General features: G+C 36.2%; 1 protein-coding gene across 2 annotated transcripts in view; it reads right to left on the reverse strand.

Moving 5' to 3' along the window:
- Window positions 1-245: 245 nt before the first annotated feature.
- The window catches only part of KITLG (KIT ligand), an 85,134-nt gene continuing 61,871 nt past the window's right edge, over window positions 246-23,508 (reverse strand). The window contains exons 5-10 of one of the 2 annotated variants that reach the window (XM_077845753.1): window positions 23,227-23,386; window positions 22,417-22,500; window positions 14,444-14,553; window positions 13,764-13,831; window positions 12,638-12,714; window positions 246-5,504 (exon numbers count right to left, since the gene is read on the reverse strand). In XM_077845753.1, coding sequence (XP_077701879.1) covers window positions 12,675-12,714; window positions 13,764-13,831; window positions 14,444-14,553; window positions 22,417-22,500; window positions 23,227-23,386 — 462 coding nt within the window. In that variant the 3' untranslated portion in view covers window positions 246-5,504; window positions 12,638-12,674. The remainder of the gene's footprint in view (window positions 5,505-12,637; window positions 12,715-13,763; window positions 13,832-14,443; window positions 14,554-22,416; window positions 22,501-23,226; window positions 23,387-23,508) is intronic. The other variant, XM_077845754.1, reaches the window with a different exon arrangement.

Here is a 23,508-nt window from a genome sequence, read left to right on the forward strand (position 1 = left end):
GCTCAACCATTTTTTAAAGATTTACTTATTTTAGAGAGTGTGAACAGGACGGGGAGGGGAAAAGGAGAGAAAATCTCAGACTCCATACTGAGTGCTGAGCCCCACTTGGGATTAGTGTCACAACCCTGATATCACAACCTGAGCCAAAATGAAGAGTTGGATGTCCAACTGACTACGCCACCCAGGTGCTCCCTCAACCATGCTTTAAATCTATGTGATAAGCTTGAGATATCGACAGGTCAAACTTATGAGAGTGCATAAAATTCTTTATTTAGAACAATAAAGTATATGTATATATAATGTAATTTCAAATTCAAACCTGTATAAAAAAGGGTCAGGACATATACCTAGTTTAAAAAGTACACATATAGTATATACACATACACATCACATTTTACAACCTTTTTTATTTAATTACACTTCAGTCATAATAAACTAGAATAGTGTTGACATACATTTACATTACAATATGCAAACTCCAATCTATGACTGAACTAGCAATATATCTATGCATCCATCTAAATGAATACTTTTCAAGTCCATCAATTTAAAAAATAGTGACAAGTGGACACTATAATCACACATTAATCCTTAGAATATAGGATATTTTTATTGAAAAATTTTGAGTCTTACAGTTGAGAAATCAAGTAATTGAAAATACTATGTTTTTTAGCTTAAAGAATTATCTTAATTTTATTTTTAAAAATAACATAAGGATGTAGTGGAGATGGCAGTTATAAATTTACAATGCTTAGGAAACATTTTAGGATTATGAATATCCACTTTAATAGAAATTGCTTCTAAAACATCTTGTTAGGAAATGAAAGTACCATTATTTTACCTGTAACAAAGGCATTTCCAGACCTGTTAATAGAAGCAACAATACCAGAAAGTGTGTTATCAAACACCATAAATTACTAGTTTCAATCTGAAATTTTTTTTTTTTTTACAAAATAATACTGTTTCAAAGACAAGCTGGCTTAATTAAAATTCTTATCCCACTTTCTAATTTTAAAATGTAATTTATGGATGACCCCTTTCCAAATGGATTACAAATTATCTTTTGGCACTCAAAAACTTTGAACATCTTACATTTTGTGCTCTAAGCTTTTAATAAAATAAAAGCATTTATTTATTTATTTTATTATTTTTTTTTAATAAAAGCATTTAAATGCTTAATTTGGTGCATTCCCAAATTTTACACATATCTTATAGTATCTTTTCCTAAAATGTACTCATGGTTTTCATTCTTCAGAGGTGATCCAAAAATGTTTACTTAAGCAAAGGAAAAAGCCATCTCTTGTGTAAATGGTTATCCAATTCACCCTACATGAGATTGAATTTTACTTTTACTAATGGATCCTATTTACATTACAAACAAGAACAGCAATGACTTTTTATGTTCAAATTGCTTATTCACAGAAATCAGAGTAGAATATTTTATGTGGAGTAATTTCAGATCTATTTTATTGTCTTTGTCAGTCATATATCAATAGGTTTCACACCCGAGGTGTGACCTCCAACTTCACCATATAGATAAATAAAAAACCTAGATCCAAAGAGGTGACTTACCAATATCATTTAACAGCAGAGTGGAGGCTTCTGACAATATCCCCCACATCCATCTCACTATGCCAAACTGTCTTTTTGAAAAATATTTCTTAACGAATAGGTGAGAATGGCTAAATGTCTCATATTGGAATTACATTTTGAAACCAAAACCGAGCTGCAGAAAAACAGTAAGAGATATCCATGAATTCTGAATGGAATTTTCCGTTAATTTCAAACTTCAATTGAATTAAGATACCTAAGATATGCCCAGAATTTCCCCCAAACTACTTTAATACTCAATTAAATGTGTTTAATTCTTACTAAAAGCAAACACCTTTAGTAAGCCTTATAAACATGATACTTTCTCATACATTTTCATTCTTCACATAATTCTTTTAAGAGAATAGGGGACTTATTCTGTTATATTGAAAAAAATGAATTTGTCTGACTTATTAAAAAGTGGCAGTGTGGTAAGCACGTAAGATCATTATACAAAATCCAGCAACACTCCAATATCACTGAGCAGGCACCATTTATCATAGAACCAGAGAACCAGTTTCTTTATAGGCTTGTGTTCTACCAAAGAAAGAAGTGCAAAGCTTTTAGTAAAATTTAGAATCTGCAGACTTCTGAGATCATTTTAAAAGGCAATTCTGAAATGTTAACAGAAGATAACTATCAGATACATGATACCAATTTAAAAGGTGATTTCATGGTTTATAATATCAGTTGTGAATTTTCCATGATGTCTGAAGTATATTCAGTACACGTAATGGATAAAATAAAGATATATATATATATATTTATCTCAGAGCAGATATGACAATTCCCAAGCAGCAAGCATCCAAAATAACGTTCAGCCTTTTTCTACTGTTCATGTATTTTATCGAACTTTAGTGTCTTAAAAAATTGGTAATTCACATAACTCTCAATGAGCCAATACATTTAATTAGGCACAATATATTGCCCCTCGCTTAACCATGCCATATTTTATAACTTGATGAATTTGTTTATTTAAGTCTATTGATTAGGACCATGCCCTTGAGTGGTAAAACCCAGCTCCTAGCTTTGAGAACAAAAGTGCATTTATGTACTCTCAAGCTCATTAAATAGCATTTTCTCCTCCCGAAGGAAATCAAAACCACTGGTGAGATAAATCAAACCATTACATAGAGCAGTATCAATCTTCCCAACCTACGTCTGACCTACACACGTAGCTCATACTAATTTATATCTATTTTCCTCAAAACAATCTATGTCACACACTGAGACAGGTCCTTTCAGCAATTAAACTGATCTCTGGTTTTATTACTAATCGATTGTACCAGGGGATGGTTAAGGGCCTGAATAAGTCAATGCAGCTTCCCAAAGCACCTGGGTTGTATCTTTGAGAAATGACTATCTCATGAGGAACCCCAGCACTTTAGAGAAGGAAGGGCTCAGAGAAATCCTCTGGGCTCTTTGGTACAAGAAAGAGCAAAGGCCACTTCACTGGAGTTGTATCTGGATCTGCTTTGAATATGATCTAAAATCCAACTTGGCCAGAAATTCTTGTACTTTTGAAATCAAAGGAAAGCTCACAGCTTTTCATGCCCTTTTGTATCACTACACTGAAAATGGTCATCGAGGGTAGAACGTGACAATAATATCACAAGAATGAAGTTATGACAGAAAACTCTGGATTCCTTAATGTGTATGTTCATGATCTATTAAAAGAGTCTTCATCATAATAAACCACAAGAAATCACTTTAGTCAGATGTTCCTTTGACTATAAAAAAATTGGTAACTGGAAATTCACATACTGTCTTAAGTTTTAGTTTTATAAGCATGATGTCCATCTTGGGAATTCTTACCAAGTCACTCTCAATATGACAAACACTGTCACACATTTTAAATAGCAAACTGACATGCATAACTACATAAAGCTCGCTATTTTTAATTCATAAACATTAATGAATATACAGTGCCTAATTTTAAATAAATGGATCCTTTAAACTGATAATGGTGATTATACAAGAAATAACTAAAGTTGCCTGATTCCTTGCCTTCTTATAAAAGCCAAGTAGCCTAGTTTTCAATACCCATGATACCATGTGGATATGGTTTTCTAATCTGAGATACTAAATATAATTTTTACTTTCTCTCATGGTGTAAATTGAAAATGGGACCTTCGTACATTCTGCAATTCTTCTGAAGTCCCTTTACATAACTCTGTAATAGTTTCAGAATATAAACATTTCATAATATATTTTGCAAGCACAATTTCTACACTCTTCTAGAGGTAGGGGGAAAGGGTGCCGAATGTGTTCCTCAGTGAATGTCCTGCTGTTCATTGTTCATAGCTTCTTCAAGCCGTCTTTTAGAAAGTCTCCTCTCTCCATAGGCATTGATGTTTTTTAGGGGGAGTGGTAGGTTTTTTTTTTTTTTTAATGTTTTTCTTCAACTTAAACTAAAAACAAAAACCCCAGTTCATTCATTTCTTCCCCCACCCCATCTCTTGTAACTACCAATCTGTCCTTTGTATCTATGAGCTCGGTATTTTTAATTTACTTTTTTTTCTAGATTTCACATATAAGTGAGATCATATAATATCTGTTGTTCTGACTTACTTCACTTAGCATAATGCCCTCAAGGTCCATCCATGTTGTCACAAATTGTAAGATTTCATCTTTAGAGCTGAACGATAATCCTGTGTACACACATCACATCTTTATCCATGCATCCATTGGTGGACTTACATTGTTTCCTTATCTTGGTTATTGTAAATAATAATGCAAGGAACATAGGGGTTTATTTATCTTTTAGAATTAAGTGTTGATTTCATTTTCCTTGGATAAATACCCAGGAGGGGAATTGCTAGATAATACAGCAATTCTATTTTAAATTTTTTGAGAAAACTCAAAATTTTTCATAGTGACTGCATCAATATACATTCCCACCAATAGTGCACAAGGGTTCCCCTCTCTCCACATCCTAATAATTTTCATCTTTTTGATAATAGCCATTCTGAAGGTATGAGGGGATATCTCATTGTGGTTTTGATTTGCTCTGGTGACGGATGTTGAGTATCTTTTCATTTATCTGTTGGCCATATGTAGGTCTTCTTTGGAAAAATGTCTATTCAGATCTTCTTCCCATTTTTAAATTAGATTTTCTTGCTATTGAGTTGTAGGAGTTCTTTGTAGATTTTAGGTATTAGCCCCTCTTCAGATGTATGATTTGCAATTACTTTATCCCATTCAGTAGGTGTTTATTTTTTTTATTTTTTATTTTTTTATTTTGTTGATGGCATCACTGTTCTAATTCAGTACTGGCTCCCAGGCATGGATAGATCCAGCTAACCATGTCCATTTGTCTAGTGGGATGTAGGTTTATGTTGAGAAGAGACTGAGATCAGACCCAGACCATTAGCATCTACAAGGCTGACATGCTGCCTACTCTAATCATTTTGTTTCCACTGCTTTCTACATGTAGAGTTGTTGATGCTATCATTTGTTTTTAAATGTTTTTCCAGATCCCTTTAAGAAAAATTATTACCTCTCCACTATTCAGGATGAAATCTACTTGCAGAGACCAAGATAACTATGAACTGCAGGTTGTAACTGAAAATAAAGCTATGTGGCTTTTCAGCAATTAGACACTTCTGGAGGCATACAAAATGGTGCATGCAGTCTGGGACGCGTGCTTTCTCTCCCAACATCGGTTGCAAGTTCTAAATGAGACCACAAGTCCCCCAGGTCCTTAAAATAGAGTCCTGCTCCATGCAAGTTCTTCTTTATAGATGATTAATTCAGTGCCAGTTTCACAGTAAAACACTTTGTTCCAATTTGTGAATCATCCATATAGAGTCATGGGTAGCAAGAACAGATAAAAATGCAGTCTGCACTCCAGACAGAATATGAATTTGTTTAAAGCTGCTTCATTTATGAAGCAAACATGAACTGTTACCCGCCTAGAGAGGAAAGAAAAGAGAGAGGTTAGAGTGTATCTGCCTTTTCATTCTCAATAGCTGAATTCATAGAACTACAGATTGAGTAATAGACTAAAATAAATGCTTCACTTACACAGCCGAAAGAACTTGACAAATCTTTTCCTAGATGCAATGACTAGTCACTCTGTGATCTTCCTGGTAACACTTAACATTATCTGAAATGATCTTACTGTTTGGTTTTCTCCTCCCATTCGAATGTAAGCTTCATGAGGACACAGAACTTTGTCTTTTTTTTTTTTTTTCAAGATTTTATTTATTTGAAAGAGAGAGCGAGAGAGAGTAAGCAGGAGGAGGGGGAAAGGGAGAGGGGCGAAGCAGACTCCTTGCTGAGCAGGGAGCCCTACACGGAGCTCCATCCCAGGACCCTGGGATCACGACCTGAGCCAAAGGCAGACACTTAACCAACTGAGCCACCCAGGTGCTCCATTTGTCTATCTTTTTTGCTGCTGTACTCCAAAAAACCTAGAACGGTGCCTGACACAAAGGACATACTCAGTAAATATTCCTTGAACATAAGGATGGATGAAGGAACACCTGGTGGCTTTCACACCCGTTTGCATACCACAGATGGTTTCCATTTGTGGTAAGAGGGTTATCTTGTAGCCCTGAATTTCTCTAACTAGGCTATGAAAAGGTAGTAGGTAAGGGGAGAGGTTTTTACAAGACAAAGGCAGTGTCTAGAGAGAAATAGGGTAGCATGAAGGAGGTATCCAGTGAAGTGGATCGGAGACCATCAACAAATAGCCTTCTGGCCACTGAGCAATGCCAGTGTCTTGACTGCCTAGCTAGGTTCAAGCCATTGCTTTTCCTAACAGGAATAGGAGCAGCAAGATCTCTTTCAATGCTGCCAGCCAAGAAAAAAAAAAAAAGACAAATCCTGGCACCACATCCTAACAAAGCCTCTGGGGAGGTTCATTTGGCCTACCACAGCTTATACTTGTTGAAACGTGAAAGCCAGACATTGTTTCAGTTCTTCAGAGCTGGTGTTAATCCACTGACCTTTGGACTCAGCTTTGAGATTTTCAACTTTTGAGTCAAGTATCTGTACTTCCTTAACTGTTTTTTTCAGTCACAATCCCTAAATAAATATATCTATTACTTTTTCTTCCCTACTCAATACTTTCTCCTTGTCATTATCTATCAATTCCAGAATCTTGCTTTTTAAATATTTGAGATCAGTGCAAAGGTTAAATATAAATTGTATACAATTCCATAGTACAAGTGGTAAGAAGTGCAGTATTTTTTCCAGTCTCTGTAAATGAATATGCTAAAAACCATGTTACATGACAATTTACCAAGCAGAGAACTCTAGAAACTATAGAACCTGCATCTGGGAAAGGAGAATTAAATCCTGAGAAAAAAAATAAGAAACATTAAGAAAACTTCATAAATCCAAAATATATAGCAGATGTTTTAAAATAAAGCTTGATTAAAAAAGCAAAAGGATATATTTTTTAAAAAGTTAGGAATAGCTTAAAATTCTAAACTTAAGTAGAGAAGCAAGATTGGAATCTATTTCTAGTTTTGTCCCCAGGTCTCTTAGCAAAGAAAATAAACTTGAAGATTTCACAACTGTGTTCCCATAGAACAAAAACTACAATTTTTATAATGATACCCTGGATCCTAGCAATCTCATGAAATGGGCAGAGTAAGTTGTATTATTCCCCTTACTATCTTTGAAAAACCAGGAGTTAAAAGACAACTGACTCATCCAAGAACATACAGCTTGGCTTCCAGAGCCAAGGCCTGGACTCAAGTCTAATCCCTTCTTATCCTCTGTATTATAATGTATATACAGAAGGAACTCAAAGACAAATCCTCTGAAGCTCCAGAAATTCTTAGGAAATATCCAATAGAGTCACAGATCTTGCCAAGTCCTGTATGTGCTAAATGGCCAAACTTGTCTCAAGGTCATCCATGTTCCAACTCTAGGATCTATTATCTCTTAGCTCACATCTGCAGGAAATGTCTAGGTTGTATTTCTTTTATGAATCTCTCCACCAGCCTAGTTGTAATAAGAATTACTTTCAACACTTACCATGCTGGGGTGTGTCACTAAACACTGCTGTCCTAGTGTCTACCAATTCATACTACTTCTTACTGTCAGCCAAACTGGGCCTTCTCAGTGGTAATGCAGTCCTTCTCCTGAGGCCTCAATTAAAATTCTTTGTAGCTGACTCCCATTTCCCAAATCTATTATTTTCAACCATGACTGTTCTTTGAATTTCCAGTCTAACATATCTGGCCACTGGTATTTACTAACAGCTCATTTTCTTTTAATGGTATTGTCACCTCGTTAGTCCTATAGGTTCTAAATCATCCTTGAGTACTACTTGTGATGTCAAGCTTCACATCCTCCCAGTAATTAGAATATATGGATTCTTTTACTGCATATCTCCAAAGTCGTTCATGCATTCTTATTTCCATGGCCCTCATCCTGATTCAGGTCATCAGTCTCTCATCTGTGTGGAAGAATATCTGGTGGACTCCCTGACTCCGGTTCACTGCTCCCCACCCATCTGGTCTGCTTGCACCAAGATCTCATTACAGCTTTTATTGTATCACTCACATTTTTTTTAAGGCTTTATTTATTTATTTATTTATTTATTTATTTATTTATTTATTTATTCATGAGAGACAGAGAGAGAAAGAGAGACAGAGACCTAGGCAGAGAGAGAAGCAGGCTCCATACAAGGAGCCTGATGTGGGACTCGATCCCAGATCCTGGGATCATGCCCTGAGCCAAAGGCAGATGCTCAACCACTGAGCCACCGAGGCGTCCCACTCATATCTTTTCTAAGCCCTCCAACAACTCCTTCCATTACTCAATACGGTCCACGTCCTGTACTTGGAATATTTCAAACCTATGCCCACACTCTTTTTTCTCAGCCCTTTAACTTCTCATTGTGTGGCCTTCCCCTGGAGTCCAACTGTACAAATGAACTCTTGAACACACTCCCTGCACTTCTGGCTTCCCTGACTCAGTTTATGGCATTTGCAGTATCTGGATCACCCCTTCCCTATTGCTATTAAAATTTTATCAATCATCCAAGATCAAGCTCGGTATAAATGCCACCACCATCACCTACGAGATGAAGCCTTTCTCCTATTGCTGATTTCTCTCTCCCTTCCGATAAGGCAACTGTATACGGGTGCACATGGTACAGTTCAAAGAGGTCCATCCATACCACACCTATGCTGAGGACATATCCTGTACAACCTTATGCAGTGATCTTACCTTCGATCTCTTTGCATTTTCCTTGTAAGCTCTTTTTATTGCTTTTTTAACTTCATAAACTTCTAGTTTCCTTTTAAAAATAGGTTATATTCATATGTCTTACTTCCTTTGGTAGGCTATAAGCAATCTGAGGACACAACTAGGTTATATTAAGCTCTGCATCCAACAATGTACTTAGTAGAGTGTGTTGGAATCATTTGTGGGAAATGAACAAAGAGCACAATTTTCCTATATTCTTTTCTTTCTTCTCAAACTGCTACACACAAGCTAATATATGAAAAATTCTTGTGGGATGTCACCTATGTATATTTGGCATCAGCTTGTTGGATTAAATTTTTTGTGTAGATATTTTCATGTTTGGTGTCAAATAAACACAACTTTAGTATATTTTGTCTTAGAGCCAGTTTCTTTGTTTCTAGCTCATTACCTTCTAATCCTTCTATTTTCTTTGTTTTTAAAGTATCAAACCTTCCTCCTCTTAATTTTCCAATTATAGGTTATTTTTATTTGAAGAACTACTCCATTTTTTATTCTAGTATTCCAATATTTGTCCTAATTTGTTTTAGTTGGTGAAACTTCCACTTTAGGGAGTAATTGTTGCCACAAAGCTGCATCATTCCCTGTACTTTCCCCTTCCTTATTAACCAAGAAAATGGCTATAACCCAAATTAGATATAATTTTTTAAACATATAATAACAATTGCCCATTATGTTTCCATCTTGGGACTTTTTAGTACTGTTTTATTTCTTGGCAAATTTCTTCTCATACCACATCATATTCTGTTCTCCAAAACCTCCTCTTTCACCACAATCCTCTCCACAAATTATACTTCAAGTTTCTGGGAAGATTTTAAACATCTGCTGGTATAGGGACAAGAAAAGGCTTTATTCTACACAAATGAGTACTCAGTAAATGATTACAAATGACACCTATACATTTTGACTTTGGGGTCTATAGATTCATGATGACAAGCTGGCTCTTTTGTCTTCCTTTTTCCTATACTTTCCATGTCTATTTTTGTCTATTTTACATTTTCACAATTTCTATTCTCACATTATTGCAATTCTCAGAGGAGATTCTCATCCTCTTCATTTTTTTTCCAGCAAATATTCATTCATCACTTGCATGCACATAGTATTAGCTATATAGTTTAGTGGGATTCCAAAAAAGAAATTCAGAAACAAATCCTGTCCTGTAAGAACTTATGGTTCAGCAGAGGACACAAAATGTCTATAAAAGTAACTGTGAAGTCCTATTAATGTGTATTACATGTCATATGAAATGTAACATGAAATGTAATTAGAGGGACCAAAATTTAAGAAGTCATCCTTTTGGAAGTGGTGGTATCTGAGCGGAGTCTTGAGAGCTTTGCAGACATGATGAATAAGGTACTTTATGAAGGAGAATGCCACCGCAGATTCCTTATTCATTTCACACTACTACTCAATGTGTGAGGAGTTTATTTCTAAACAATCCAGAACTTCTTTTAAAACCTAGTTTGATGATTCATTGTACAGGAGAAATATTTCACATTTTAAGAAAAACAGTCATTTCCCATGACTGTATTTCCCCTTGCTATTGCCTCAGATCAGCAAATTACACATATACTACACTAAAAGTAAACCCTACTTCACTTTCTTAAAGATTTTTAAAAATTATTTTATTGAGGTAAGAACTCTTAATGTAAGATGTACCCTCTTTCCACATGTTTAAGTGCACAATACAGCATTGTTAACTATGGGCATAATATTTTACATTCTGCATTACAGCAGGTTATCTAGAACTTTTTCATCTTGTAAACAAAAAAAAAAAAAAACCTGTTTCAGAAGGACTGTCTTCCTTGCGAGTGGTTAACTTTCATTCAGGGTTTATTCACTCTGTTGCTCATTCAACAAACATTTAGCAAGAGTCTACAACACATAGGCAACAAGTGAGTTGCTCGTGAAGGAGAAAGAGCAAGAACCAGACAGGTCCCTGACTGCTGCCCAACTACATATAACTAAGTTATAAGTTGCTTGACTATGGTTGCTTAAAAATGCAGTTTTTTTTCTTAAACAGGTGCCTTGGGTTTTCCCATCATAATCCATTTTGCAAATGTCACAGGACAAATGCAGAATTAAAAACCACATGATTAAAGACCTGTGTGCCAAAACAGCATCCCAGCGATACAATCCAAAACCAAACAGAGGACATTACTTGAGACTTGACGACTCGATTAACCATGTAAAATGTGGTTTGTGGATGTCTAGCTTAAGGGAGCTGAAATGGCTTAGAAGCAACAGTGAGGCTCATGCTGGGGTTGAATGGCAGAGAAACTATTTTTCCTAGAAACCTATGATTTCAGCTTGCAGAGTATTGCTCCAGAAAATAAAAAGTATCGAGTGAAAGGTCTATTTGTTAACATTATTTGACAGATAACATGAGCTTAGAGAGAAGGTGAGATAGTGAGCAGGAAAAAAAGAGCTCTTTATGCTTTGGATATAGTGATCAAGGGCCCGATTAAAGGCCCAAATGAAGTCCTGGTAATAGCAAGGTTAAAGTATTAGAAAAATATGTGACATAATTATTATATTATGTTACTTGGGGCTGTTGAAAAATGTTTTCCAACTATCAAAGTGAGCTCCTGGAGGAGTCTAAAATTCTCTGACCCAGCTTCCCTGGGGAAGTTCCAATCTGGAGCTAAATTTCTGAATCTGGAACAAAAATGAAGCTGACAGGATAGTGACCTATAAAGAAAAGGCAAAGCTCACCACAGACCATATACCTCATAACTCTGGAGAGTAAATGATCTTGTGACTAGGAGGAAGTGCAGGGAAAGAGCTGAAGACCTAGGGAGATGAGAGGACTTTTTTGTGTGTGTTCTGCAATAAATGTGCTTGAGATCCCATGGCCATGACAAAACTGGCAGCCAGTTAGCAGCAGAAGTGGAAATGAGAAGAGCAGGAGCTGATGCTGGGTCAAGTTAGAGCTATTCTGGGGCCTGCCCCGACTCCTCCCCCACCTGCTAATCTGGGGCCCACAGCTCAGCCTGAGGGAGTAGACAGGAGAGGAAAGAGGAGCATCAGTGTCTCCTGGCCATAGTTCCTCCCTCTCCTTTCTCTCACAAGCCCTCCAAAGACACACACTATCACAATAGGTATCTGTTTCTGGTTTACATTTACTGTGTCCTAGGCTTTGGCTTGCGATGAGGCACAAATTACCACCAGCCATGTGGCGGGTGGCACTTTACCTTGACACCTTTCTTCTCCTGATTTAGAAGATACTTTGATCACTTTCTATTATTTTATAGGAGTCACACCTAATTGAAATTGATTGTATTTATTCTTCCTCTATTATTTCATTTTAGTCCCTAGTTTGTTCTATTCCCTTGGTCTAATTTTTTTTCTGGCCTCAAAACAGTAAACACTCCACTATTAATTTTTTTGTATACTTCCCATACAAGATGAATCCACTAATCAGGACTACTGCTCACTGCTTGCCTCTCAAAATGTAAGCACATACATAACTGAACTGTGCATGTCTAATTTACTGTAACAGCTTCAGTTAACCTACTGATATCAATTTAACCATTGGCTTAATAAATTTTGTTTTTAAATTTTGGCACCTGGGATGCCTGGGTGGCTAAGTGGTTGAGCATCTGCCTTTGGCTCAGGTCATGATCCTGATGTCCGGGGATCGAGGCTCCCTGCAGGGAGGCTGCTTCTCCCTCTGTCTATGTCTCTACCTCTCTCTGTGTGTCTCTCATGACTAAATAAAATAAAATAAAGTAATTAATTAATTAATTAATTAATTTTTGGCATCTAAGACACTGTACAGTTCTTGTTGAATCTTTCAGCTTGAATTCTAAAAACTTACCAAGGTACAAAAGTAACAGTGTTGATAGAAGCCACAATTACACCTCTTGAAACTCCCTCTCTTTCTCTTGCAACATACTGAAAAACAACAAGAAAAACGCTTATTTGCTTTTGGACAGAGATTCTGTACAAAGCCTAGACACCACACCGTGATCTGGGCCTTATAAAAGGTAGTTTTTCTATAAATACAAAAGATGGCAAAATTGAGTAGAAAGTTTACCTTCATAAGCAATACTAAAGAGAATAAAGGACTTTATATCTGCCTCAATATAGTGTAAAAATTCTCTCTACATATGCCTATACACATACTAAAAATGCCTACCTGTACTTGATACATATATATATATATATATATAATATACACACACACATAGTATATATTTAAAGGCATGATAGAAGAGAAAGTAACATGCCAAATGAAAACTATAACTGGAGGTAAATCAACATATTAGTACTGTGGCAGCATGGGGTAGGGTAAGGCGTGATCAGTGTCAGCTACAGTAGGTGGAATGGTAATTTTGTGTTTGGCTTTTGAGAAAATACTAGATAGGCTGAGAAAAGTTAAGGGCTCTGAACACTAGCATGAAGTCAAATATATCAAGGATGTGAGAGAAAGTCACTGCAAGTATCCTGACTAGGAACTAACCTTATGAACTGGGGTTTAGGGAAGAATGGGGCAAGGGTATGGTTCAGAAGGGTGAAGGAAGAGCAAGATTCTGTGGCAGCTCAGCCAAGACATTATAAAGATACGGTTGAAGATGGTAACAATTGCCAAAGAGGTGAAAGACACAGAGAGGAGGAATCAGTATGTCCTGCTGGTAGCATGGAAGTGAAGAATATGCAGATGGTCCTTCAGAGCTCTGTGACTGGGAGTCTAAGCAAGATTCTGCTGCTTATAAAAAATGGAGCTGAGGTGACCATTACTGATAAGATGGGTCATGAAGACATCACTGTGAAGGTATTTTCCAGGTAAGTGGAGAGGTAGCAAATGTGGATAAAGACCATTGATATATGTTGGGAGCTGCCACAGAGAGCAAACAACTCCTTAAAGATGTGTAAGCATGTGCATGGTATGGGAAATGGAGATGTCAAGCTGACTTAAGCACATATTTAGCAAAACAGAATACCTTATTTCATTATCCTCTTCATTAATCTGTATATTTTCAACTGTCCTTGTGAGATTTGGTTGTTTCTTCTGGGAAAAGAACAAGGATATATATTGTAAGAATATCAATGAATGGTATAATATTTAAGATCTTGATATTTTATACTTTTATATTTTATGTCAATAACTCCCTCCAATATCAGGTTTTGTTTCCAGCATGTAAAATACTTTTGCAATAAAAAGAATATGAAAAATGCACTGTATTATCGACTCAACATTTTTAGGGTGTTGGAGACGAAAAAGTAATAAAGAAACTGATAGATTTAAATAGTAATCGAATTCAAAAGACATTTCAAAAAGTTGACTCTCAATGATTTAGCACATTTTAAAATTTTAGCCAGGTCTCTGTAAGAAGAGAACACAAGAACAGAAATCCAAAATAGCAGATAATACAAATGGCATTTTATTTGGCTTGAAGCACATCATATGACTTGCAGTAGATTTCTTCCTTTTTATATTTAGTTCAGGCAATTAAAACCAGTTCCCATTTCTTAAGTGTGCATTTTCAGTTAGAGGGGTTGTCTCCTAAGCATAAGGAATAACGGGAAAACATTAAGATTTAGAGTTTGGTGAGGCTAAGTTAAGGTAGGATCTTTTCTTAGGAAATGGCAGTTTTTTAATCATATATATATTAACCCTTACCTTCCAGTATAAGGCTCCAAAAGCAAACCCAATTACAAGAGAAAAGAATGCTGGCAATGCCATGGCTGCCCATTGTAAGTTGGAGTCTCCAATGGAATTTGAGGCCTTCCCTGTAATTAAAACAGTACAGGGGTGAACATAGCATATCCATGCTAGAGGTTTTGCTTTTATGCTGTGGTTGTTCCCAACTGTTTCCATACTCATGACCTAGCCCTATTTAAAATATTTGAAACATAGATTTTTCTGCTGAGTATTGTTCTGGGTCAGCAATACAAGTCCATGTCATCTCCAAAATACATTAAGTTGAAAAATGAGACCCACAGAAGGACATCTGTCTTGGTTGATGTTGACACATACGGAACACAGACAACATATTCCTAAAAATGATTTATGCTATCAAGCAAATCCATCTTCTATGACTTTATCTTCTAGAACCTTTTTGCCTTCTCACTCTTCACACCTTGCCAAGAAATTTTAAAAAGGACATTTTGCAACCTGGATCAAGGTCAGTATGCATTAAGCTGTTTGGCTTGCTGCAAATATTAAGTTATTAAATGTACTTTGTGGTTAGAGTATTTTTAGGTACCTCATGCTCAGAGTCATGGTGTTTCCTCATCATATCTGCAGTATACATTTACTGGATGCCAGGACTGTGCTAAAGACTAAAGGCTTCATATTTCAGACCTTTTGTGTTGGAAATCCTGAGACCACGGAACACTAAAGAATGGCTAAAAGCACCAATGTCTTCTCATTGCTTACTCTAAGTAACAGTGAGAGCGTGAGAGAGAGAACATGTGAGAATAACTTGGGACACTTTTTTATCCTGCTTGGCTTTTCTGTGAGCAGCAGAATGATTTATGAATTCACCAAAACACATCTACAACAAGGGTCTCTTTTCTTTTTTTTTTCCTTTTCTCTGTCTCCTTACAAGGAACAACTTGGTTGGTTGTTAGAGACAATGACACATATGCCTACTTGTATGAAAAGAACTGAAAATCTTCAGTTTTCTGTTGATGATGGAATACATTTAGAAATTACACACTTTCAGCAAGTATAGGATCAAAATGTAAACTAACCCAAGGTAAAGTGAGTGTTTCGCAATATTTGGGTTACTGTGTCAGCCTACAATCACCTATTTAACCTATTAAGCACCTAGGTACATAATGTAAAAGAACCAAACCACTGTATGTGTATAAACATTTATAAGGAGAAAATGAACTTACAGATTTAACCTGAGAGGCAAGAAACAAATCTTATCTACTGCAGGGAGAACAGAAATTGCCCATTTCCCCACCATTTATAAAAATGGGAGCCAGAAATTCATTAATTCTAGGATTCCTGTTTCCAAAAGGCTCTAACAGGAAGCTGGTGTGTGTGTTGGGAGGAAGGGTGAGTCATGAGTGCCCCTTACATTTCAGAAAGGAGGACTGGGTAGGCAAGTGGGGTCTTCCATTCATAGAACCATGAATCACTTCCTTGAGACTAGACTAGCATATCATCTGGCCCACTCCCCATCCTATAGCTTCGTGGGAAATAAGTCTTAGGCATTTTAAAGTAGAATTCAACATGAATTCTTTCATCAAAATAAGCTAGAGTTACAAAATGAGATAACTAAAGTGGCACTATTATAATAACAGAGCTATTTTAAGGGTTATTTAAGATTGTGTGTACCAGTCTGGGATTTAACTACCATTTATCAAAGTGTTCTCTTTCAGAAAAATGGATTCAGAATTATAAGCAATTCTTGACATTTTAGGAATTTTAATATCGCTGTCTGCACATAATTTGGCTATTTGCGGTTGAATTCCAGTAACAAGTTTGACTTCTCCTTGATGGCCACTCTGCTATAGCCCACAGCGTCTATCTGACCAGGTGACCTCCTGGAGGGGTCCCCTAATGAAGGTATACAGAGAGAACAAAGGAAGCTACTGATATTTTTGTCCCCAGACTCCAGTGGAAACTAATGAGCTAGGATGGTGCTATCAAACAGTCTATTACATGTTTGGGTAGCCAGATGCCCTGGAATCAAGGCAGCCAAACACTCTATTCTTGCTGTTCTTTGCAAATACCAAATCTTGACTTGAGCCACTCAGACGACAGGAAAGATCAGGACCACTAGTAACAAGTAGAAGCGCCTTACTAGACAGTAATTCCCAATTCTGGGATTCCCACTCACAAGCTTTCTCAGGTAGGACAGCCCCTAAAGAAGGGGTTCCAAACAAATCCATGTTGGATGAGACCTATTTAAAGAGAACTGGCTTCACTCTTCCAGAGTACTGTGATTTCTTTTTTTTTTTAAACCACTTTAAAAGTTCTACCCACAGGACTAAGGCCCCAAAGCCCTAGAATCTGACTCACACACAGCACCAGTCCACCTGCTGGAGGGAGGGGCCTGGTAAAGACTGGGAGGGGAGTGGGATCAGAGGAACTGAGCTTCACCTCCTTGAGAGGTCAATGTTACCTTGCTTTTGTTATTTCTTATTAACATTAAGAGTTTAATAGATAGGCCTTTAGTTCTCTCCACTGATACTTCCATCTCTCTTGCAGAGAGAGAAAAAGGGTGTTATCAGCAAAGGGTTGTTCATGGTTCCGTGGTATGACTCCTAAGAGTTTCTACTGCTGTTATCTACTGGGATCACTGAGATTTAACCTGTGTGCCTCAAGGTTTATGTGGTGGGTATTTGGGACCGAAGTCCAAACTAGTAACAAGGCTTTGCTTCTGTGTAAAGATCGCCCCAGAAAACGTGTAGGGTGAGGGAGCTCATCTGGCCAGGATTTGGGTAATCCCAAATCCCTGGGTTGTTGTTTTAACTGTATCTCATTATTATGAAAATGGTCCACTGTCCAAAATTCATGGAGACTGACTTGTTTGGTTTGACTTACACCCAACGTCTGCTCAAATACAGAACTTGAAAAACTGTACTATGATTTTGCTAAACTACTTTTTCAAATGGTTTTGCTTATGTGCATCACCATGCTGGTGAGCATGGACCGCTTGGTGCTTAGAAAACCTGCAACTTAGTACTCCTCTTTGAGATTCAAAGCTTATTGTAGGCTTGCCACAATTACTGACCCACAACCTTGGTATACCTAAATGTTCTAATAATGATGAACACATACATAAGGCATGGCTATGGCTCCAAGTTCATGTGTGTTAACACATTTAAAACTCACAGAAGCTCTATTAAGGAGGTATTATCATCCTTCATTAGACTGACAAATTCAGAGAGATTAACTCATCCGCGGGTTAACACTGGGATATAACCCCAGGCGGTCTACTGAAAGACTATCTTTTTAGAAGATGTATACGGTAATGTCAAAGCAAGGATTTCTTCTGTATCATTTAAATACTTTCTACAAGGATCTTAAACATCCTTTTAGCTTGGTACAAAGGAAATTACTATTACCTTGAACATATAATTCCTTTTGGATGACTTGAACACTTCTATAAGGGAGAATCATGGGATAATATAAGATTCAGAGAGGACACTCACATCTCAGGACTCCTTCATATACATTGGTCCTCCAGCTAGTATGGCCACTTTTTGGATGGTCACTTCAAATTTCCCTGGTCATATTCCCCCAAAAGTCTTACCTCCTTTATGCTACAACTAAAAACATTTACATACTTCTATCATAATACATATTGTAATATATATGATATATATGATAAAGTACTAGGACTGTTGCTCTTATAAGAATGCAAGCTCTAGGAGGAGGGCGGGGGGTGGGAGTGAATGGGTGACGGGCACTGGGGGTTATTCTGTGTGTTAGTAAATTGAACACCAATAAAAAATAAATTAAAAAAAAAAAAAGAATGCAAGCTCTACAAAAGCCAATCTTTGTGGATGGTTATCTAAGTGCCATTTTGATGAGTGAGGTCTCTTGACAAAAAGCTGCAAATTATTCAAGATCCATATTTTTTACAAAAAAAGAAGAAGAAAAGAAAGCAAAACAAAGAATAAAGAAGGCTAACCATTCCTTTTGTAATTAAAAAAAAAAAATGGTTGTTTTATATTCAGTTGTCTTTTGAGGCAAGTAAACTTTTGTTTCCAACCATGATAATAGCAGATTAGCCTTCCCAACCTAGGTAATTATTACACTAGACAAATTATTTGAGGCAGTTATTTTCATACATTAGCCAAAAAGTAGTTCAATGATGTAATCCCTAAGAGAGTAAAAACACACATGGTGAGGCCCATGATTGTCTTTACTTTCTGGCTAGGAGGTAAGGGAGATAGAACCCAGTGGTCTCACGGAGATAGGGAATCAGAGACTAAAATTCCGGGATGTAGATGTGGCCGGAGTCTGTGGGGCAGGGTTATTGGTAGGAAAAGAGCTGTGCAGAAAAGGAGCATCCTTTTCCACATGGAAATCCCTGGAGGGGGGAAAAAAAAAAGAAATCCCTGGAGGAATCTCAAGTCATTGGTTAAATATAAGCTGTACACAGACAGGGAGAGACTTCACAAAACCTGGCAATAAACAATACCTAGGAAGCTATGACCTTGGCAGTCATTCAGAGACAAAGGAGTTCTGACAAGCAAGAAGGGGAAGATTTCTGAAATATCAGAAATTCCATGCCTTAGAAATGAAGCCTATTCTCCCCCTTTCCTCTGAGAAAGCTTAAAAACAAGACTGGGAAGGAAAATAACCTGCCAGTAACTGAACGACTATCTGAACGAGACTCAAGAAATGTCTAAAGAAATGCTACAAAATTTGCATTCTCATAAACATAGTAATGATAATATCCAGTATATATATTCAAAAATTACTGGCCATTTAAAGGGAAATGAGACCCATAATCAAGGGAAAAAGTAGTCAATATACACCAACCCTGAAATGACCTACATGTTAAGAGACAAGAACTTTAGAGCTTTAGAACTAGTTAGAGCTTGAACAATGCAGGGGTTAGGGCACCAACTCCCCTGCAGAGTTGAAATGTACATATAACTTTTGACTCCTCTAAAACTACTAATCGCCCACTACTGACTGGAAGCCTTACCAATAACAACAATTAGCACATATTTTATATGTTATATCTATTATATACTGTATTCTTAAAATGATCTAAAGTAAATGTTCAGAAAATCATAAGCAAAATACATTTACAGTACTATAAAAATCTGTGTATAAGTGGACCCACATGGTTTAAACCCTTGTTGTTCAAAGGTTGACTGTATATCCGGGGGTCAAAAAAGAAAATATCATATTGAACATGCAGATGGAAAATCTCAGCAGGAAAATATAAAATGAATTAAATGCAAATTCTAGAATACAAAGTACAAACTTAGAAATGAAAAAAATGCACTAAACCCAAACACACAGAATGTACAACACCAAGAGTGAACCCTATGTAAAATATGCACTTTGAATGGCTATGATGTATCCATGAAGGTTTATCAATTTTAATAAAGGTTCCTCTCTGTGGGGGATGCTGATAATAGAGGCTGCGTATGGGTGGCGGAAGGGTTTGTGTGGGAAATCTCTGTACCTTTACCTCAATTTTGCTATGAACCATAAACTGCAAGAAAAAAATAAAAATGCACTGGATGAAAAGTTCAGCAGCTTACAGATGGCAGAAGAGCCAAGAAATTTGAAAACAGATAAGTAAAAATTACACATTTTGGTGAACAGAGAAATTGGGGAGGGGAAAAAAAAACTGAACAAAACCTCCATGATCTGTGAGACCATATTGAACTACCTAATATGTGTGTGATTAGTATGTGTGTAATTAAATATACTATGTGTGATTCCTCTTGGAGAGAAAATGAAGAAAAAATATTTGAAAAAGTTACCGACAAATTTTCCCCAAATTTTGGGGAACATATTAGAACAAATAAAATATAGACTCTGGTTGCTTTTTTGTCAGAAACAAAAGCAGGAAGACAATGGAGTGAAATCCTTAAAGGACTGAAAAAAAAAATCTGTGAACCCAGAATTCCATATCTAGTAAAAAGCATCTGCAATACTGAAGACAAAACACAGTAGAATTTAAAAACCATTAAGATATCTAGAAAAAGCGGGATGCCCCGGTGGCATCTGCCTTTGGGTCAGGGCGTGATCCTGGAGTTCCCGGATAGAGTCCCACATCAGGCTCCCTGCATGGAGCCTGCTTCTCCCTCTGCCTGTGTCTATGCCTCTCTCTCTTTCTCATGAATAAATAAATAAAATCTTAAAAAAACAAAGTCTAGAAAAAGCACATATTTTAGACATTAAGTAACCCACTTTTATATGACTCATGAATCGAAGAAGAAATCACATGGAGGATAAAAAATATTTTAAAAGGAATAAAAGAAACACAACATATCAAAGTGTGTAGGATGCAACTAAAGCTGCTTTCAAGAACATTTATAATTTTTAAGTGCTTATATCAGAAAATTAGAATGGTTTAAATCACTAATTAAATTTTTCTACCTTAAGAACCTCAACTACAACTAAGCTAAACAAATATAGTAAAAGGAAGGAAATGATAAAGATTAGAAATAAATGACACATAAACTAAGAAGTCAAAAGCTGCATCTCTGAAAAGAGTAATAAAATCAGTAATTAGTAAGAAAGACCTTAATGGCTAACACACAGTCCGTTTTTAAAACTTTTCAGATCTGATGTTATGTAATTCAGAATTTCAGATTTTAGAAGGTTCTGTTTCAGATATTGTAAATAATATCCTCAGTGAGGTCTAGGTAGCATGCTGTAATCAAATATAATATTTCTGTAATGAAATCTACAAGATCTACAAAAATCTTCCTTTTTTTTAGAAGGAAAAAGTCTAAATAAATAGCCTTATCTCAGTTGAGATCAGGTCAGGTTGTGATGGCAAAAATTCCAAAACAAATGGATGTTTGAGGTTTTTAAAAAGCTTCTGAGTTGCAGATTTGCTCTCGTGGATTTGTACTAAACTGATTACTCCTTACAGGTAGGTCATCTACATCCCTGAACATAGGACAGTGCCCCCCCCCCCCGCCCCCCACTAAGTCCTAAGGGATGACTTTCTTAAGTAAGATCATAGGATGAATTTTTTTACTTCTACAGCTTCCATGACACTAGAAGATCAGAATATTTAGTAAAACTCAATGACCTATTTTTAATGATCTTGCCTGTATTTGAAAGGAGGACATAAGACGTCCAGGAAATTGGGCTATTGGTCAAAGAGGACAGAAATTTCAGGAGAAGAAGCATATTCTCCTCTAACATAATTCTATAGTAAAGTAACAAATCATCAAATGTACAAACACATAATAGTAAATACTCATATACACAAAACTGAAAATATCCTTGGAATTCTATAAAACCAGCATTTGTATTTTCAATTTTAAAATTCCATTTTTATCAGGCAAATTCCACATAAAATATATTTAATTGACAATGAATAAAGCTTAAACCATATTTCTAAAAGTAATTACATAACTTATTTAAAAATAATCTTAGCAGATTTTGGCCCAATTCTCTAAAGATCATCTTGAGTTGTAGGGAAACCCACTTCTACAAGGCTAATATTTATTTATTTATTCCACCTCCCCCATTTTTTGAGGGTTTATTTATTTTAAAACAAGAGAGAGATAGCAAGCATGCACAAGCAAGAGAGGCAGAGGGAAAGGGGGGAGAGAATCTCAAGCAGACTCTGCTGAATATGGAGCCCAATGTGGGGCTCAATCTCACAACCCTGAGAATCACAACCTAAGCCGAAACCAAGAGTCAGATGCTTAACCAACTAAGCCACCCAGGCACCCCCAAATTTTTATTTAAATTCTAGTTGGTTAACATATAGTATAATATTGATTTCAGGAGTAGAATTTAGTGATCATAATTTATATACAAAGCTAATATTTAATTCTCAGAAAGACTAACAGGAAGAACAGTAACAGAACAGTATTAATAGTAATAATTGCAGAAATTTCCTGTAAAGCCCATGCAATACTCCCTTAGATGCTAATTGGAGCCATGCATGCATTAAATCAGATGTATGTACTTACTATTACTGCTACTGCTGTCATTCCTAAGGGAGCTGGCTGCAACAGGGGGTAACATAAATGGTTTTGTGACACTGACTCTGGAATCTAAATAGAAAGCAATAATGTGTCAGTGTTGTATGGTGATTTACATAAATTACAGAGTGTGCAAAAGGTTGAAGTGCAATACCAGAGTACTTTCAAGGTTTGCTTCCCAAATTCTGATCATTCAGATCCTATTTATTTCATAGTGGGTCCTGTTCTATTTTTATTAAGAAATTCGTCACAGTCACCTTGTAGAGCAAAGATTCATATGCCTATATATGTTAATAAATATAAGTAACATGAATTGTTGGTAATTAGTCAAAAAAAAAAAAAAAAAAAGGCAATGGAAGTAGACTTTGTACTACAGGGACCCTGTAGGAAAAAGGTCTCAATACAGAGTAACCAATGAAGATCAGAATTCATGACTCAGAGGTAGATCTTAAGGAAAAAGATTTGGAAAGGGGATATTAAGAAGACTGGAGGTGAAGAATAACATACACTACACAATTCTAGCAAATATCAGATAAAAATTATGAGAGACTATCTCCCATATTGTTTACCCACACACAATTCTTAGATTTGAAAATAGTGAGTGTTGCTTTGGTTTGAAAACCAACAGATCAACCAATCACCTCTTTCATGCCATTGATATACATCTTTTTATTAGACATATACACATACAATCTTTCTCTAACTACACATATATTTGAGTCAGAGGTAGACTCTTATCTATACAGCCAAGAATCAAGCTTGTTTTTGACATTTAAATTAGAAACGCTTATATCTTACCTTTATCAGGACTTAAGGTTGAAGAAACCACACATTCACTACTTTTAGATGCCACCGTCTCCAAGTCCTTAAAGGCATCGATGGATCTATTAAAAATTCTAAAGAATTCTTCAGGAGTAAAAAGCCTGAGTTCTGGGCTCTTAGGTGTTTTTTTTACATTCTAGAAGAAAACAGGATTATATTTTTTAGATTCCTTCTAGATTTAACTGATGTCAAGGTAGTAGACTATAAGTATGTCCCCCAAAGAGTCAAGTAAAATTAACACTTTTAGATAACTGTTTT

This window comes from Canis aureus, chromosome 13, assembly GCF_053574225.1.
Source record: "Canis aureus isolate CA01 chromosome 13, VMU_Caureus_v.1.0, whole genome shotgun sequence".
NCBI classification, from domain to species: domain Eukaryota; kingdom Metazoa; phylum Chordata; class Mammalia; order Carnivora; family Canidae; genus Canis; species Canis aureus.